Source organism: Cebus imitator, unplaced genomic scaffold, assembly GCF_001604975.1.
Source record: "Cebus imitator isolate Cc_AM_T3 unplaced genomic scaffold, Cebus_imitator-1.0 Scaffold50, whole genome shotgun sequence".
Classification (NCBI taxonomy): Eukaryota; Metazoa; Chordata; class Mammalia; order Primates; family Cebidae; genus Cebus; species Cebus imitator.
This window is the reverse complement of record NW_016107365.1, coordinates 631760-647054: the sequence shown is the minus strand read 5'-3', so window position 1 is coordinate 647054 and position 15295 is coordinate 631760. Positions and strand designations below refer to the sequence as shown.

Sequence of the window (15295 nt, the reverse complement as noted above, 5' to 3'; positions counted from 1 at the left end):
GGCGGTGAGCGGGGGCGCGGCGGTGAGCGGGGGCGCGGCGGTGAGCGGGGGCGCGGCGGTGAGCGGGGGCGCGGCGGTGAGCGGGGGCGCGGCGGTGAGCGGGGGCGCGGCGGGAGGAGAGCGCTGCTAGCGTAGCCAGAGTCCCGGCTCCACTTCCCGCCACAGACGCTGAGAGGGTGCCCGGGGTCAGACCTGCCAGGTGGGAACCGGCAGTGGGGAGGATGGGGAGGCGGGTTGCGCAGATTCGCGGAAACTCTGCAGGTTGTGGAGAAACTGTCCAAACTGGCTCCTTTTCCCTGAAAGCCAGTTTACTGGCCTCGTCTGATAAGGAAAAATTTAAGAAATAGATTTCAGAGACCCTATTTCTCTCTCTCCCTCCCCTCCTTCTTTTTTTCTTTTCTGTTAATTTTGAGCCTTACGAAACTATAGTGCCAGTATCCTGGTTTGGATCCTGAAACAGAAAAAGAACACTAGTGAAGAAACTAACAAAGGTTGTGGTTTAGTTAATAGCATGTAGCCATGTTAATGTCTTAATTTTGATAAATTGTACACAAATGTTAACATTAGAGGAATTTGGGTAAAGGGTATACAGGAATACAGGCATTCTTAGCACTATCTTTGCAACTTACTGTAAATCTAAAATTATTCTAAAATGAAAAGTTAAAATCCTAAAGCAAAGTGCGTTAGTTCACCAGGAAGGACTCAAGTTAGTTCCTCTTTGCTAAGGAATTAGGCATCTGTTTGACCAACTTGTTTGCTAAGGCAGAGTTGTCAGGCTACTGAGTGTAGATTCTTCTATCCAAAGGTTTCCGGACAGGAATCGGTTTTCTCTTTCGTTTCTATCAAATATCTTTGGAACATCTGTTATGTATAAGCAAACAAGACACACAAAGTCTCTGCACAAGGGAATACACAGTCAGTCTAGGTCAGGTAGGAAGTAAGCACTATTAAAAAGGTGCAATAAAACCTCTCCGAACAGGGAAGACTCAGATGTAGAACAAATCACATCTGATCCTAGGGAGTCAGGAAGGCTGCTGTAGGGAGTGCTGTCCTGAACTGAGGGGGGCCTGAGAGGGGGGCTGGCATTCCTGGGGTGAAGAATGCCACCAACATAGGCTTGCAGCTGAGCAAGCTGAGCTGAGGGCGGAGCCTTGGGAGCAGGTGCAGTTCCTCTTATGTGGAAACACAGAGTACACGCAGGGAGTACTGCCAGATGAAACGGAAGGTGAAAACTGGAGCTCTGTTGTAGAAAAAAAAAAAAAAAGCTCCTTTTTAAAAGTTGGTTACTTTGTTTATTTATTTGGAGTTTCAGCTGGGCGTGGTGGCTCACGTCTGTAATCCCAGCACTTTGGGAGGCCAGCAGGCGGATCACCTGAGGTCAGGAGTTTCAGCTGGGCATGGTGGCTCATGTCTGTAATCCCAGCACTTTGGGAGGCCGGCAGGCAGATCACCTGTGGTCAATAGTAAGACCAGCCTGGCCAACATGATGAAACCCCGTCTCTACAAAAATACAAAAATTAGCTGGGCGTGGTGGTGGGCACCTGTAATCCTAGCTACTTGGGAGGCCGAGGTGGGAGAATCGCTTGAACTTGGGAGACGGAGGTTGCAGTGATCCCAGGTAGCGCCATTGAACTCCAATGTGGGCAACAGAGCAAGACTTGTCTTAAAAAAAGAAAAAATAAACAGTTTTCGTTCTTGTTACAATGGCGCCGTCTCAGCTCACTGCAATGGTCACTTCCCAGGTTCAACAGATTCTCCCGCCTTAGCCTCCCAAGTAGCTGGGATTACAAGTGCCTGCCACCATGCCCAGCTAATTTTTGAATTTTTAGTAGAAACAGGGTTTCACCATGTTGGCCAGGCTGGTTTCAAACTCCTGACCTCAGGTGATCTGCCCACCTCAGCCTCCTAAAGTGCTGGGGTTACAGGTGTGAGGCATCTCACCTGGCCTAAACTTTTTTAAAAAAGGAAAACAGGGTGACGCTGACTGTAATTATACATGCCATGGGAGCCATGGAATGTTTTAGAGCAAGAGAGGAACATCATTTGGTTTGTGCTTGGCACCAGTATGTAGGTTGGCTTGATGTAGCCCAGTTAGGGCTAGCCCAGGGGAATTAGAGAAGTTCAACCAGGGCAGTGAAATTAATGTACAAAGAGTGACATGATTTGGGGAGATTTTTGTGGGTCTAGAAGAGATAGCAACTGAAGGCATGAGAGGGCCAAAGAGGAAAAAACAATTCCAAAGTTTTGCACCTGAGTGTTTTGGAGCATGGTTGATGCATTTGCAGAAATAGAGGACTCAGGAGGAGACCTGGGTTGGGGGCTGGGAGGATAGTAAGTTTGTTTTTGAACAAGATGTGCTGGATTGCTGGCAGGATATCCAGCTGGAGATGTGTATTTGAGAGTAGTAAGAGAGGAAGCCAAACATATACAAAAGGGACAGGAAGAAGAAAAAGAGCCTGAGAGGACAGATATGAAGCAGTCAGGGAAGGAGGAGGATCAGATTTCTATTTCTTGGGGCTTTGGGAGCCAAGGTGGACCCAGGACCTGGACTTTGTGAGTCAGGAGTGTCACAGCTCCTGCAAAGGTATAGGAGGCTGAGGAATGAGACTTGATCTTGGATTTAGCTATTAGGAAGTCACTGGTCATCTTTCAAAGAGTTGTTTTAGTGGAAAAGTGGTATGACTGCTAACAGACTGTAATCTATTCATCCTAAAGCCTTTCCTAAGTGCCCAGAAGACTGGGCAAACAGCCAGAAGTATTATTATTAGTTCTGGCTCTGCTGCAAACTACCATTGTATTTGGGACAAGTCATGTATGCCTGGACTGGAATAGAAAAAAATATATCTGAGCCAGGTGCGGTGGCTCATGCCTGTAATCCCAGCACTTTGGGAGGCCAAGGTGGGAGGATCATCTGAGATCAGGAGTTCAATACCAGCATGGCCAACGTGGTGAAATCCCTTCTCTACTAAAAATACAAAAATTAGCTGGGTGTGGGTGGTAGGTGCCTGTAATCCCAGCTGCTCGGGAGGCTGAGGCAGGAGAATCGCTTGAACCTGGGAGGCAGAGGTTGCAGTGAGTCGAGACTGCGCCGTTGCGTTCCAGCCTGGATGACAAGAGCAAAACTCCATCTCAAAAAAAAAAAAAACAACCACTTTAATCCTGGCTGAGCATAGTGGTTCACACCTGTAATCTCAGCATTTTGGAAGGCTGAGGCAAAAGGATTGCTTGAGTCCAGGAGTTCGAGACCAGCCTGGGCAACATAAGGAGACTTCATCTTTATAAAAAATACAAAAATTAGCCTCTACAAAGAACAAAAAAATTAGCCAGGTGTGGTGGCACACGCCTGTAGTCCCAGCTACTCAGGAGGCTGAGATGGGAAGGTCACTTGAGTCCAGGAGGTTGAGGCTGCAGTGAGCTGTGATTGTGCCACTGCATTCCAGCCTGGGCAACAGACTGAGAACCTGTCCATATAAAAATAAAGACTTTAGTCCTAAAAGTTGACACATCTATTTTAGACAGCAAATATTGATTCAAGTCATCTTTTAAAAGTCAAAGATTTAAAGTGTGAAGAAATTTCCATGTTTATCTATTTAAGATTACAGCATAGTACAGAATCAGCTGTAGGTATTCTTAGATTTTGTGGCACTGTAAAAAAAAAAAAAAAAATATATATATATATATAGTAAAAATAACATAAGGAAAAATACTCCAATCCTACTAATTTATTTTTATCTTTCGTTTTTCTTCTAGTCTTTGTCCCTAGTACAGACAACTTTGAATTCTGCCTTTTATGTTTTACTCTTGTATATGTGAGCATTTATCATGTGCTGCCTAGTCAATATTACATAGTATTTTTAAACTGTGTTAGCTATAATACTATAACTCTAATAGTTATTTACTTAATTTTGTTTAGTTACATAATATTTTATAAAGTTGGTAAACCAAGATTTAACTATTTACTTATTGTTCAACATTTTTTTTATTATTTTCTAATTTTGTCCAATTAGAAATTAAATGGTAGTGTAAATTGCTGAATGGATTGAACATATAACAGGCATAAATACAGACTCATTTTAATTAAAAAAAAAAAAAAGTAGACTGGGTGCAGTGGCTCACGCCTGTAATCCTAGCACTTTGGGAGGCCGAGGTGGTTGGATCACCTGAGGCCAGGAGTTCATGACCAGCCTGGCCATCATGGTGAAACCCCATCTTTAAAAAAAAAAAAAAAAGTCGGGGTATGGTGGTTCATCCCTGTAATCCCAGCACTTTGGCAGGCAGAGGCAGGTGGATCACCTGAGGTCAGGAGTTTAAGACCAGCCTGCCCAGCCTGGTGAAACCCCATCTCTACTAAAATACAAAAATTAGCTAGGCATGCTGGCAGGTGCCTATAATCCCAGCTACTCAGGAGGCCGAGGCATGAGGATTGCTGGAACCTGGAAGGTGGAGGTTGCAGTGAGCCAAGATTGCACCACTACACTCCAGTGTTAGTGATAGAGGAGACTCCATCTAAAAAAAAAAAAAAAAAAAAAAAATCCCTCAATAAAACCAAAAGGACCCCTTTATTCCTAGCAAAACCTAATAGTCTGGAGAATGTGTTCCCTGGGGCACACTGAAAATGCTGATACAGAAACAATTTTAGAGCTCTGAAGAACCAAAAATCTAGTCCCTTAAGTTGGCAATTGAAAAAAAATTCGAATTCAATAAACATTGATTTGGCTATCATAGTTGATTTCAATTATATCAATGATGCCCAAAAGTGTCCCCATAATGTAGTTGTGCTTAACCCCCATTAAGAAATAAAACAGGCTGTAAGAAGTTAAATGACTTACCCAAGATCAAAAAGCAGCAAGTGGTGAAATGAGATTTGAACCCAGACCTCCTGCGTCAGTGCCTTCTCTGTTAATACATCCTGCTGCTTCCCTGGTCATCAACCCTGAATATATTAAACTGGTTGATTAATTCAGTAAGTTCAAATATTTTCACTTTCTTGGAAGTAATGTATTTTAAAAGTGAAATTTAATTTGTATTGTATTTCATGTTTCCTTACTATTAGCATATAAAAAGTAGGAGAATATACAGTTAGCAGTCCCTGAAGTTACATTTTATTTTATTTATTTTTAGAGATGGGGTCTTACTCTGTTGACCAGACTAGAGTGCAGTGGCGGGATCACAGCTCACTGCAGCCTCAACTTCCCATCTCAGGGTCCTGTGTAGCTGGGACTACAGCTGTGCACCACCACACCCAGCAATTTTCTTTTTTATTCCTTTTTTTATAGAGACAAGGTCTCATTGTGTTGCCCAGGCTGGTCTAAACTACTAGGCTCAAGCAATCCTCCTGCTTTAGCTTTACAAAGTGCAGGGATTACAGGTGTGAGCCACCGTGCCCAGCCTGAAGTTAAGTTTAAAAAGCAGAAGGCAGGGATAAAAAACAAACAAACAAAATAAAACACTCGTTATATTCAACTCTGAATAGCAGAAAGACATACCCATGATGCCTGAATTTATGTGGTCCATTGAAAAATGTTCATAGCTAACTCTGCGATTGCTTACGCTTTCCTTTTACAACTTTTTCTCCTTGTGTTGACCAATTCCATTTTCTTTGCTGCTGCCCACCTAATCCTGACCACACCAACACAGGCCAAAGATTGCCCTTAATAAGCAGGAGTCTACTGCACTAGAGGTAAAACACAGCCTCCCAAGGGATTATTCTTTGATTCAATAAATATCTTCTTATCTACCTTGAAAAGTAAAATGGACAAATCTCCTTTTTAAGGAAATAATCTTATAAAAGAACCAAGATGATTTTATAAAAATTTGGGAAAAAAATGCATCCAGTACCTCTGTTAGATGTTGCTCAAACTAGGTATTTTAGACTTTTACTTTAAGTTGTATTTGAAGTCATAAATAATAGAAACTTGGTATACTGTGATGTTAATTTTATTGAAATTCTCCAAATGATACAAAACAGTGGCTAAGAGGGTTGGCTCTGACATCCAACATCTGTATTAAAAATCCATCTCCAGGCCAGGGGTAGTGGTTCATGCCTTTAATCTTAGCACTTTGAGAGCCTGAGGTGGAAGGATCCCTTGAGGTCAGGAGTTCAAGACCAGATGGCCAGAGACCCTGTTTCTACAAAAAGAATTAAAAATTAGCCTGGTAAGGTGGTACACATCTGTAGTCTCAGCTACTTTGGAGACTGAGGTGGGAGAATCACCTGAGCCTAAGATGTCGAGGCTGTAGTGAGCTGTGGTTGCACCACTGCACTTCAGCCTAAGCAACAGAGTGAGACCCTGTCTCTTAAAAAACAAATCCGGCCGGATGCAGTGGCTCACACCTGTAATCCCAGCACTTTGGGAGGCCGAGGCAGGCGGATCATGAGGTCAAGCGATTGAGACCATCCTGGCCAACATGGTGAAATCCCATCTCCACTAAAAATACGAAAAATAGCTGAGCATGGTGGCAGGCACCTGTAATCCCAGCTACTCAGGAGACTGAGGCAGGAGAATCGATTGAACCCGGGAGGCAGAGGTGTCAGTGAACCAAGATCGCACCACTACACTCCAGCCTGGGAAAATATTCACACATCTTTGTATGGACAAAGGGTTCTATTTCTCTTGAGTAAATCCTGAAGAATGCAGTGGCCGGTCACATGTTTATAAGAAGATGTCAAATTGTTTTCCACAGTGGTTGTACCATGGTTTACTCACACCACCAATATATGAGAGTTTCAGTTACTCCACATCCTCAGCAGCACTTGGAATTGTCAGTGCTGCGCATTGGAATCTCACTGTGGTTTAAGTTATAGTTGCCTGATGACTAATGATGCTGAGCATCTTTCCATCCAAGTATCTTCTTTTGTGACATATCTGTTCAAATCTTTTAAGGGTCCTTGTTTTTAACATTGAAAATACATGGCATTTTGGCCCTAAAAATGACAAATTCCTTAATACATGGTCAGATTAATTTGGTATCTACATAAGGTTTTAATAGTGGAAGAATAGAGAGATCTCCACAACAAATGCAAGACAGATTAAATTTCTTTAGAAGTTTTGGCAAGGAACTACTTAAACAGCAGGATATTTAGAGGAAAGTGTCAGATATGTTTACCCCACACCCCACTTTTTTTTAAATGAACCTTGAGAGAAGGATGAAATATTTCTAAACAGTTGTAACAAAGCAACTGTTTTGAAATGCCTGGTGGTGAAAGTCCCTCTTATCTGCACTCTGAACTGGAGGCACAAGGTTGAGCATTTTGGCTTCTCCTAGCTGCTTCATGTCACGAGGTAGGTGACTGGGGTGGTCTCCACACAGGGTGGGCTCAGCGATACTAGTTGATCTGTAGCCATTTTTGCCAGGAGTTTTCTGCTGGGAAGAAAGGCAGGTGTAACTCCTCTGTATCTGGTGTGGAGTCCTGCTAGGGTGCTGGTTTTCTTTTTCTGCCCTAGAGGCAAGTACAGTCTAACCAAACCTGCTCTGGATGGCCTGAGATAGGATAGGAGCTCTGTGGGTTCCACATTGGTTGATTCAACCAACCAGGATTTAAAATACCTGTATTTGGGGAAAAAAATCCACAGTGTTCCAAAAACAAAGATGAATTTGCAGCACTCAGAGTACGAGATTAAAACCACAGGAATGAAGCCAGGCACAGTGGCTCATGCCTGTAATCCCAGGACTTTGGGAGGCCGAGGTGGGTGGATCATCTGAGGTCGGGAGTTTGAGACCTGCCTAACCAACATGGAGAAACCCCATCTCTACTAAAAATACAAAATTAGCCAGCCGTGGTGGCACATACCTGTAATGGCAGCTACTTGGGAGGCTGAGGCAGGAGAATCACTTGAACCCAGGAGGCAGAGATTGCGGTGAGCCGAGATCACGCCATTGCACCCCAGCCTGGGCAACAAGAGCAAAACTCTGTCTCAAAATCAGTCAATGCACAGGAATGAAGTAATATATAGGCATTGTATTCGATATAAGTAATTTAGAGACAATTGAAAATATAAAGTACACGGGAGGATGTGCCCAGGTAATATGTAAATACAATACCTTTTTTATTAATTTAAAAAAATTTTTTGAGACAGAGTATTATTCTGTAGCCCAGGCTGGAGTGTCGAGGCACAGTTATGGCTCACTGCAGCCTCCACCTCCCAGACCCAAACATGTCTCCCACCGCAGTTTCCTGAGTAGCATGTGCCACCAACTAAGTTTAAAATTTTTTTTGTAGAAATGGATTCTCACTTTGTTGCCCAGGCTGTTCTCAAACTCCTGGGCTCAAGCAATCCTCCTGCTATAGCCTCCCAAAGCCTTGGTATTACAAGTGTGAGCCACCATGCCTGGCCAATAATTTGAGGATACAAGAAAATCCCCAGGGGTCCTGGAACCAGTTCCCCTTGCATTCCTTGGGGTGATTGTATTTCAGTTTGTTTATTCCTCCCTTCCTTTATTCAGTTATTAAACAAGTATTTATTGAGTGTGGTGTATATCTGCTCCCCATCCCCACGTGGTGCCTCACTCCTATGATCCCAGCTACTCTGGAGGCTGAATTGGGAGAATCACTTGAGCCCATGAGTTGGAGACCAGCCGGGGCAACATAGCTAGACCTCATCTCCCAAATAAGTAAATAAAAAAACAAAACCCTTCTCTCCTTCTGGAACCCCCATTCTACCGCAGGCCATCTGGAGCAGGTCTGGGCTATGGAGGGGAAACGCTGCGCTGCCCTCCCTGTCCAGGTGCATTACAGGTCAGGGCCACGCTGCCTTCCGCTGCTGTGGACTCACTCCCGCCGCTCTGGACTCCCGCTGTTGCACTGGCTTCCCCTTTCTTATTGGCGCTGGTTTTAGTGGTGGGATTTAAAAAACGAGTAAAATATGGAGGAGTGTGCTAGAAGGTCGTAACTGCTAAGGAGAAAAATAAAACAGAGAAGTGGGATAGGGAAGAGAGTTTGCAGTTTTGGAAGGTGTGGCAGGAAAGGCCCCCCTGAAAAGGTGATGCTAAAGACCCAAAGAGAGTGAGGAACCAGCTGTGCAAATACAGCAGCCTTCCCCTTATCCATGCTTTGGCCTTCCGGGTTTCAGTTACTAGAGATCAGCCACTGTAGAAAAATATACAATAAGATATTTTCTTTTTTTTTCTTCTTTGAGATGGAGTTTTGCTCTGTAGCTCAGGTTGGAGTGCAGTGGCTTGATCTCGGCTCACTGCAACTTCTGCCTCTCAGGTTCAAGAATTCTCCTGCCTCAGCCTCCCGAATAGCTGGGACTACAGGCGTGTACCACTATATCTGGCTAAAAAAAATTTTTTTTTTAGATGGAGTCTCTCTCTGTCACCCAGGCTGGAGTGCAGTGGCACGACCTCGGCTCACAGCAACTTCTGCCTCATGGGTTCAAGCAATTTTCCTGCCTCAGCTGCCCGAGTAGCTAGGATTACAGGCACATGCCATTGCACCTGGCTAATTTTTGTATTTTTAGTAGAGACAGGGTTTCACTATGTTGGCCAGGCTAGTCTCGAACTCCTGGCCTAAAATGATCCACCTGCCTCGACCTCCACACTGCTGGGATTATAGGCATGAGCTACCTTGCCCAGCCTCATTTTCTATTTCTGAACAGACATAACTAGCAGAGGTTTTGTATTAGGGAAAGCGAATAGGTAAGAGGGAAGAAAGTGCCTCTCTTTCCTTCTCTCCCCCTCTTTCTCAAATCGTGCCAAACCTGTGTTCAGAACACTCCACTACAGTAAAAAACTTTCAGTCACCCGAGGCTTTACACTCGTCTCTGACCTCATGCCTGTATATACCGTTTTTTCCTGTACATATGCGTACCTATATATGTACCTGTGATAAGGTTTGTGGCTCTAAAAAAATAGAAAAGTTAGCTGAGTGTGGTGGCACGTGCCTGTAGTCCCAGCTACTTGGAAGGCTGAGGCAGAAGAATTGCTTGAGCCTGGCTGGTACAGGTTGCAGCAAGCCGAGGTCATACCACTGCACTCCAGCCTGGGTGACAGAGCAAGATCCTGTCTCAAAAAGAAAAGATAAGAAATAGAAAATGAACCAAGTGGGGCTGTAGGAGAGACTGTAAGTGCCTTGACCACTTGAAGTGGATAAGGGCTGAGAAGGGACGGATGTAGAATGCTCCTCTAACATGAATGCTCTTAGTCACTGGAAGTCTCATTCTTCAGAGACTTCTGAATTTTGTATTGCTCTAAAGCTTGTGTAAATAAGACCGGGTGCGGTGGCTCACACCTGTAATCCCAGCACTTTAGGAGGCTGAGGCCGGTGGATCACCTGAGGTCAGGAGATTGAGACCATCTGGCTAACACGGTGAAACCCTGTCTCTAAAAAAATAGTCCTGAAATGTTAAATACTTATATTTGAATTGCAAGGGCATTTATGTGTAAGTACATTCATTGCTGGGATATTTATGCCTGTATAATACAAGAATAAACTTTTTTCCCCTGGAAAACTCGACTTTATCATACAGTCATGTACCAAATTATGTTTCAATGACAGACCACATAGATGGTGGTAGTCCCATAAGATATTATTGCATTTTTACTGTTCCTTTTCTATGTTTAGGTATGTTTACATGCAGAAATATTAACTATATGTAATGATTTCCTACAGTATTCAGTGCTGTAACATGCTGTACGGGTTTGTAGACTAGGAACTGTAGGCTACACCATGTAGCCCAGGTGTGTAGTAGGCTATACTGTCTAGGTCTGTGTATGTATGTACGTGTGCTCTATGATGTTCATACAATGATGAAATTGCCTAAGAACACATTTCTTAGAATGTATTCCCATCATTAAGTGACACATGACTTTACTGATGGATTTCTTTTTCATTTTGTTTGTTAGGTTTTTTGTTTTTTTAATTGTAAATTGACAGATTATAGCTGTCTATGAGGTACAAAGTGATGTTATGATTTATGAATACAATGTACAATAATTAAATCAAGCTGATTACCATATCTATCATCTCAAATATTATTGTTGTGGTGAGAACATTTAAAATTTATTCTATGAGCAATTTTGAAATGTACAATACATTTTTATAAATGTACAATACATTATTGTACTCAGCATGCTGTGCAATGTATTCCAAAGGATGAAATCTTATTATTCTGTCTAACTAGGACTTTGTGCCCTTTGACCATCATCTCCCCATTCCTCCCATCCTCCAACCTCGGGTAACCACCACTTTTCTTTCTGCTACTTTGAGTTTGATTGTTTTTGATTTTATATATAAGGGAGATTTGGTATTTGTCTTTCTGTGCCTGGCTTATTACATTTAGCATAATATTTTCCAGTTCCATCTATGAGGTCCCAAATAACAGGATTTCCTTCTTTTTCAAGGCTGACTAGTATTCCTTTGTGTGTATACACACACATGGACACGCGCGTGCACATACACACACACACGCACACACCCCACACCATATTTTCTTCACCTATTCATCTTTGATGGACACTTAGGTTGATTTCATTTCTTGGCTATTGTGAATAGTGCTGCAGTGAATGTGGGAATGCAGACATCTCTTTGGCATACTGATTTCAAATGTTTTGTGTAAATACCCAGAAGTGGGATTGTTGGATCTACTGATGGTTTCCTAACTACCCTTCTTCTTAACTACAGACAACCGTTTTTTCTTATACTAAAGACGGCACTTGACCAATGAGCAAGGTGGCGAGGTCATCAAGTGAGTCAGACGGGCAGCTCTGGGAAACAGAAGAGGATGACATGACAGAAGGTGATTTAGGGTATGGCCTCAGAAGAAAACCCGGTAGTATTTATGAAGTAGAAGTTTCACAAAGGTCTAGAAAAAAATCAGATGGAAAGAATTTTAGCCCTCCTCCATTTCCGAGAAAGGGAGAAGAAAGAAGTGAAGCAATTTTTCAGTATTCCGTGCATAAGATCTTGCAAGATACACACCCTCAAGTGACCAGAATTTCCAATTACAGACAACAAAGTAACATTGGTAAGAATGCTGAATTTCCTCTCCTTTCTTTCTCCTGTGAATATTATGAAAGCTATCCAAAACCTAAAATAAATAACCATAGTGGATTTTAGAAACTTTTCTTTTTCCTAGATGGAGTCTTGACTTTGTTGCCCAGGCTGGAGTGCAGTGGCATGATCTCGGCTCACTGCAACCTTCGCCTCCTGGGTTCAAGCAATTCTCCTGCCTCAGCCTCCAGAGTAGCTGGGATTACAGGTGCGTACCACCACGCCCAGCGAATTTTTGTATTTTTAGTAGTGACAGGGCTTCACCATGTTGGCCAGAGTGGTCTCAAACTCCTGACTACAAGTGATCTGCCGACCTTGGCCTGCCTAATGCTGGGATTACAGGTGTGAGCCACCACACCCGGCCTTTAGAATTTATCATCTCTTGGGATTGGTGGTAGTACAAAAGTAGTTGATATTTATATTTCTAAATATTGTACAAATTTGAAATACAGTAGTTGTTACGCATCAATAATATGTTTGTTAATGATATCTATGATTACCAACCTTGCCTTTTTTTATGTATTTTTTTTTTGTAGGCAATAAATATTTATTGGGCATTGTTAGGTGCCAGGCACAAGTCTAATTTCTTTTTTTTTTTTTTTTGAGACGGAGTTTCACTCTTGTTACCCAGGCTGGAGTGCAATGGCGCGATCTCGGCTCACCGCAACCTCCGCCTCCTGGGTTCAGGCAATTCTCCTGCCTCAGCCTCCTGAGTAGCTGGGATTACAGGCACGTGCCACCATGCCCAGCTAATTTTTTGTAGTTTTTTAGTAGAGACGGGGTTTCACCATGTTGACCAGGATGGTCTCGATCTCTTGACCTCGTGATCCACCCGCCTCGGCCTCCCAAAGTGCTGGGATTACAGGCTTGAGCCACCGCGCCCGGCCACAAGTCTAATTTCTGAGAATAATGTCAGTAAATTAAATAGACAAAGGCCCTAATGCCATAGATTTCACATTCTAATAGAGGAGATAGAAAATAAACCTACAGGCTGGGCATGGTGGCTCACGCCTGTAATCCCAGCACTTTGGGAGGCCGAGGCAGGTGGATCATCTGAGGTCAGGAGCTTGAGACCAGCCTGGCCAACGTGGCAAAACCCATCTCTACTAAAAATACAAAAATTAGCTGGGCATGGTGTCACATGTCTTTAGTCTCAGCTACTCAGGAGGCTGAGGCACAAGAATTGCTTGAACCCAGGAGGCAGAGGTTGTGGTGAGCCAAAATTGTGCCACTGCACTCCAGCTTGGGCGACAGAGCAAGACTTTTTCTCAAAAACAAAACAAAACAAACAAAAAACCCCTACAAATCAACATATGCATAACATTGGACAGTGATAAGTGAAGGGATAGTGAGTGATTATGGGGAATGGGGCACTCCTATTTCAGGCCAGGGTTAGGAAGGCCTCACTAAAGAGGTGACTTTTTTTTTTCTTTTTTGAAGAGACAGGGTCTCACTGTGTCACCATGGTAGAATGCAGTAGCACGATCACAGCTCACTGCAACCTCAAACTCCTGGGCTTAAGCAACCCTCTTACCTCAGCCTCCTGAGTAGCTGAAACTCCAGGCACATGCCACTACAGCCAGCTAATAATAAAAAAAAAAATCTAGAGACAAGGTCTCACTATGTTGCTGATTTCAAACTCCTGACCTCAAGCAGTCCTCCCACCGTGGCCTGAGCACCAGAATGAAGTGGAGAGTAAGGCAGTGGCTCTTTGGGAAAGGAGTGTTCCACGAAGAACAGAGATGCTTATTTTAAGATGTCATGAAATTTTCAAAAATTGTCAAAACAAAATTTGTCTTAGTTTATCATAACCCAAAAGAAATTATACCTTACCTTATGGAAATAATAAAATTGAGCATCATATTGTGATAGAATGTTACAACTCCAAAATGATTGGGAATCTGTGGATGAGTCCATACCTGTACCTTGGCACCAGCTCTAAATGTTTTGTAATCTGTGTTGTAAAACTTTCTGTTCTGAAACTTCCCCACAAAGTTGAACAAACACAAATTAGAACAACATGAGAGTGATTTAAGAAACATGGTTTCAGATTTACAAAAAAACATGGCAGCTCAGTGTTCATCCCCAGCCTTCAAAATCCCTCTTGAAATTAGAATGGGATGATTTTTATATTTCTCATCCAATTCCTTATTGTGTGTAGAGAATGGATACTGTTTGCAAGCAAAATGTTGACAACTGAGCATGATACTAAGATGCCTTTATAAAAATATGAAGAAACACTGGGGTATAAATAAGATTGACTAGTAATAGTATGAGTTCCCATTTTGTTGGGTTATAAACTTTTCTTTTTATCGAAGTTGGCCCCATCTATCACTAATAGATAATTTTCAAAATGCCACAAATTTAGTGGCTTAAAACAACACAAATTTATTATTTTACAATTCTGTAGATTAGAAGTCCCAAACAGGCTAGGTGTGGTAGCTCATACCTATAATCCCAGCATTTTTGGAGGCTGAGGTGGGAAAATTGCTTGAGGTCAGGAGTTTGAGACTAGCCTGGTCAACATAGACCCCAACTCCACACAAAAAATTTAAAATTAGCCAGGTGCAGTGGTGTCTACCTGTAGTCCCAACTACTCGAGAAGCTGAAGCAGGAGCACTGCAGCTTGAGCAATAGAGCAAGACCCTCTCCCTGTGGAAAAAAAAAAGTCCCAAATAAATTTCACTGGGCTAGAGCCAGGGCATTGGCAGGGTGGGTGCATTCTTTCTGGAGGTTCAGCGGGAAGATTCTCTATTCTCTTGCCTTTTCTAGCTCCAGAGGCTGCCTTCATTCCTTGGCTCATGGCCCCCTCCCCATCTTCAAAGCCATCTTCAAAGAAAGACAATGGCTGAGTCTTTCTCATATCATATCACTCTGACATTGACCCTGTCACCTCCCTGTTTCATTTATAAGGACTCTTATGAGTACACTGGACTCACTTGGATAATCCAGAGTACTCTCTTGTCTCAGAATCCTTAGTCTCATTGCATCTGCAAAGTCCCTTTGGCCATGTGTTCACAGCTTCTGGGAATTGGCATGTGGACATCATATTCTGCCTACCACAAGTATTAATAGAACAGAACTTGTCACTGCCAACCCAGAGTCACTCTGTCCCTCATGGAAGCTTGTATTATCCATCACAGTACAAACATGATTTAGGTTTAGTCTTAGATACTGTCATGTTAATGAAAGTTCAGAATAGCAAAGAAAGTTGTTTTGAGAAATATTTTTTCAAAGTAAACATTCTTCTCAATAAAATACTCTTGCTTATAACTTACCACTTTAATTTTTTTTTTTTTTTTT

At 42.8% G+C, this 15295-nt stretch overlaps 1 protein-coding gene across 1 annotated transcript in view; it reads left to right on the top strand.

Moving 5' to 3' along the window:
- The first annotated feature begins 97 nt into the window (after positions 1 to 97).
- Positions 98 to 15295, top strand: part of CCDC125 (coiled-coil domain containing 125) — a 47822-nt gene continuing 32624 nt past the window's right edge. The window contains exons 1-2 of the mRNA XM_037738198.1: positions 98 to 199; positions 11649 to 11966. Coding sequence (XP_037594126.1) covers positions 11663 to 11966 — 304 coding nt within the window. The 5' untranslated portion in view covers positions 98 to 199; positions 11649 to 11662. The remainder of the gene's footprint in view (positions 200 to 11648; positions 11967 to 15295) is intronic.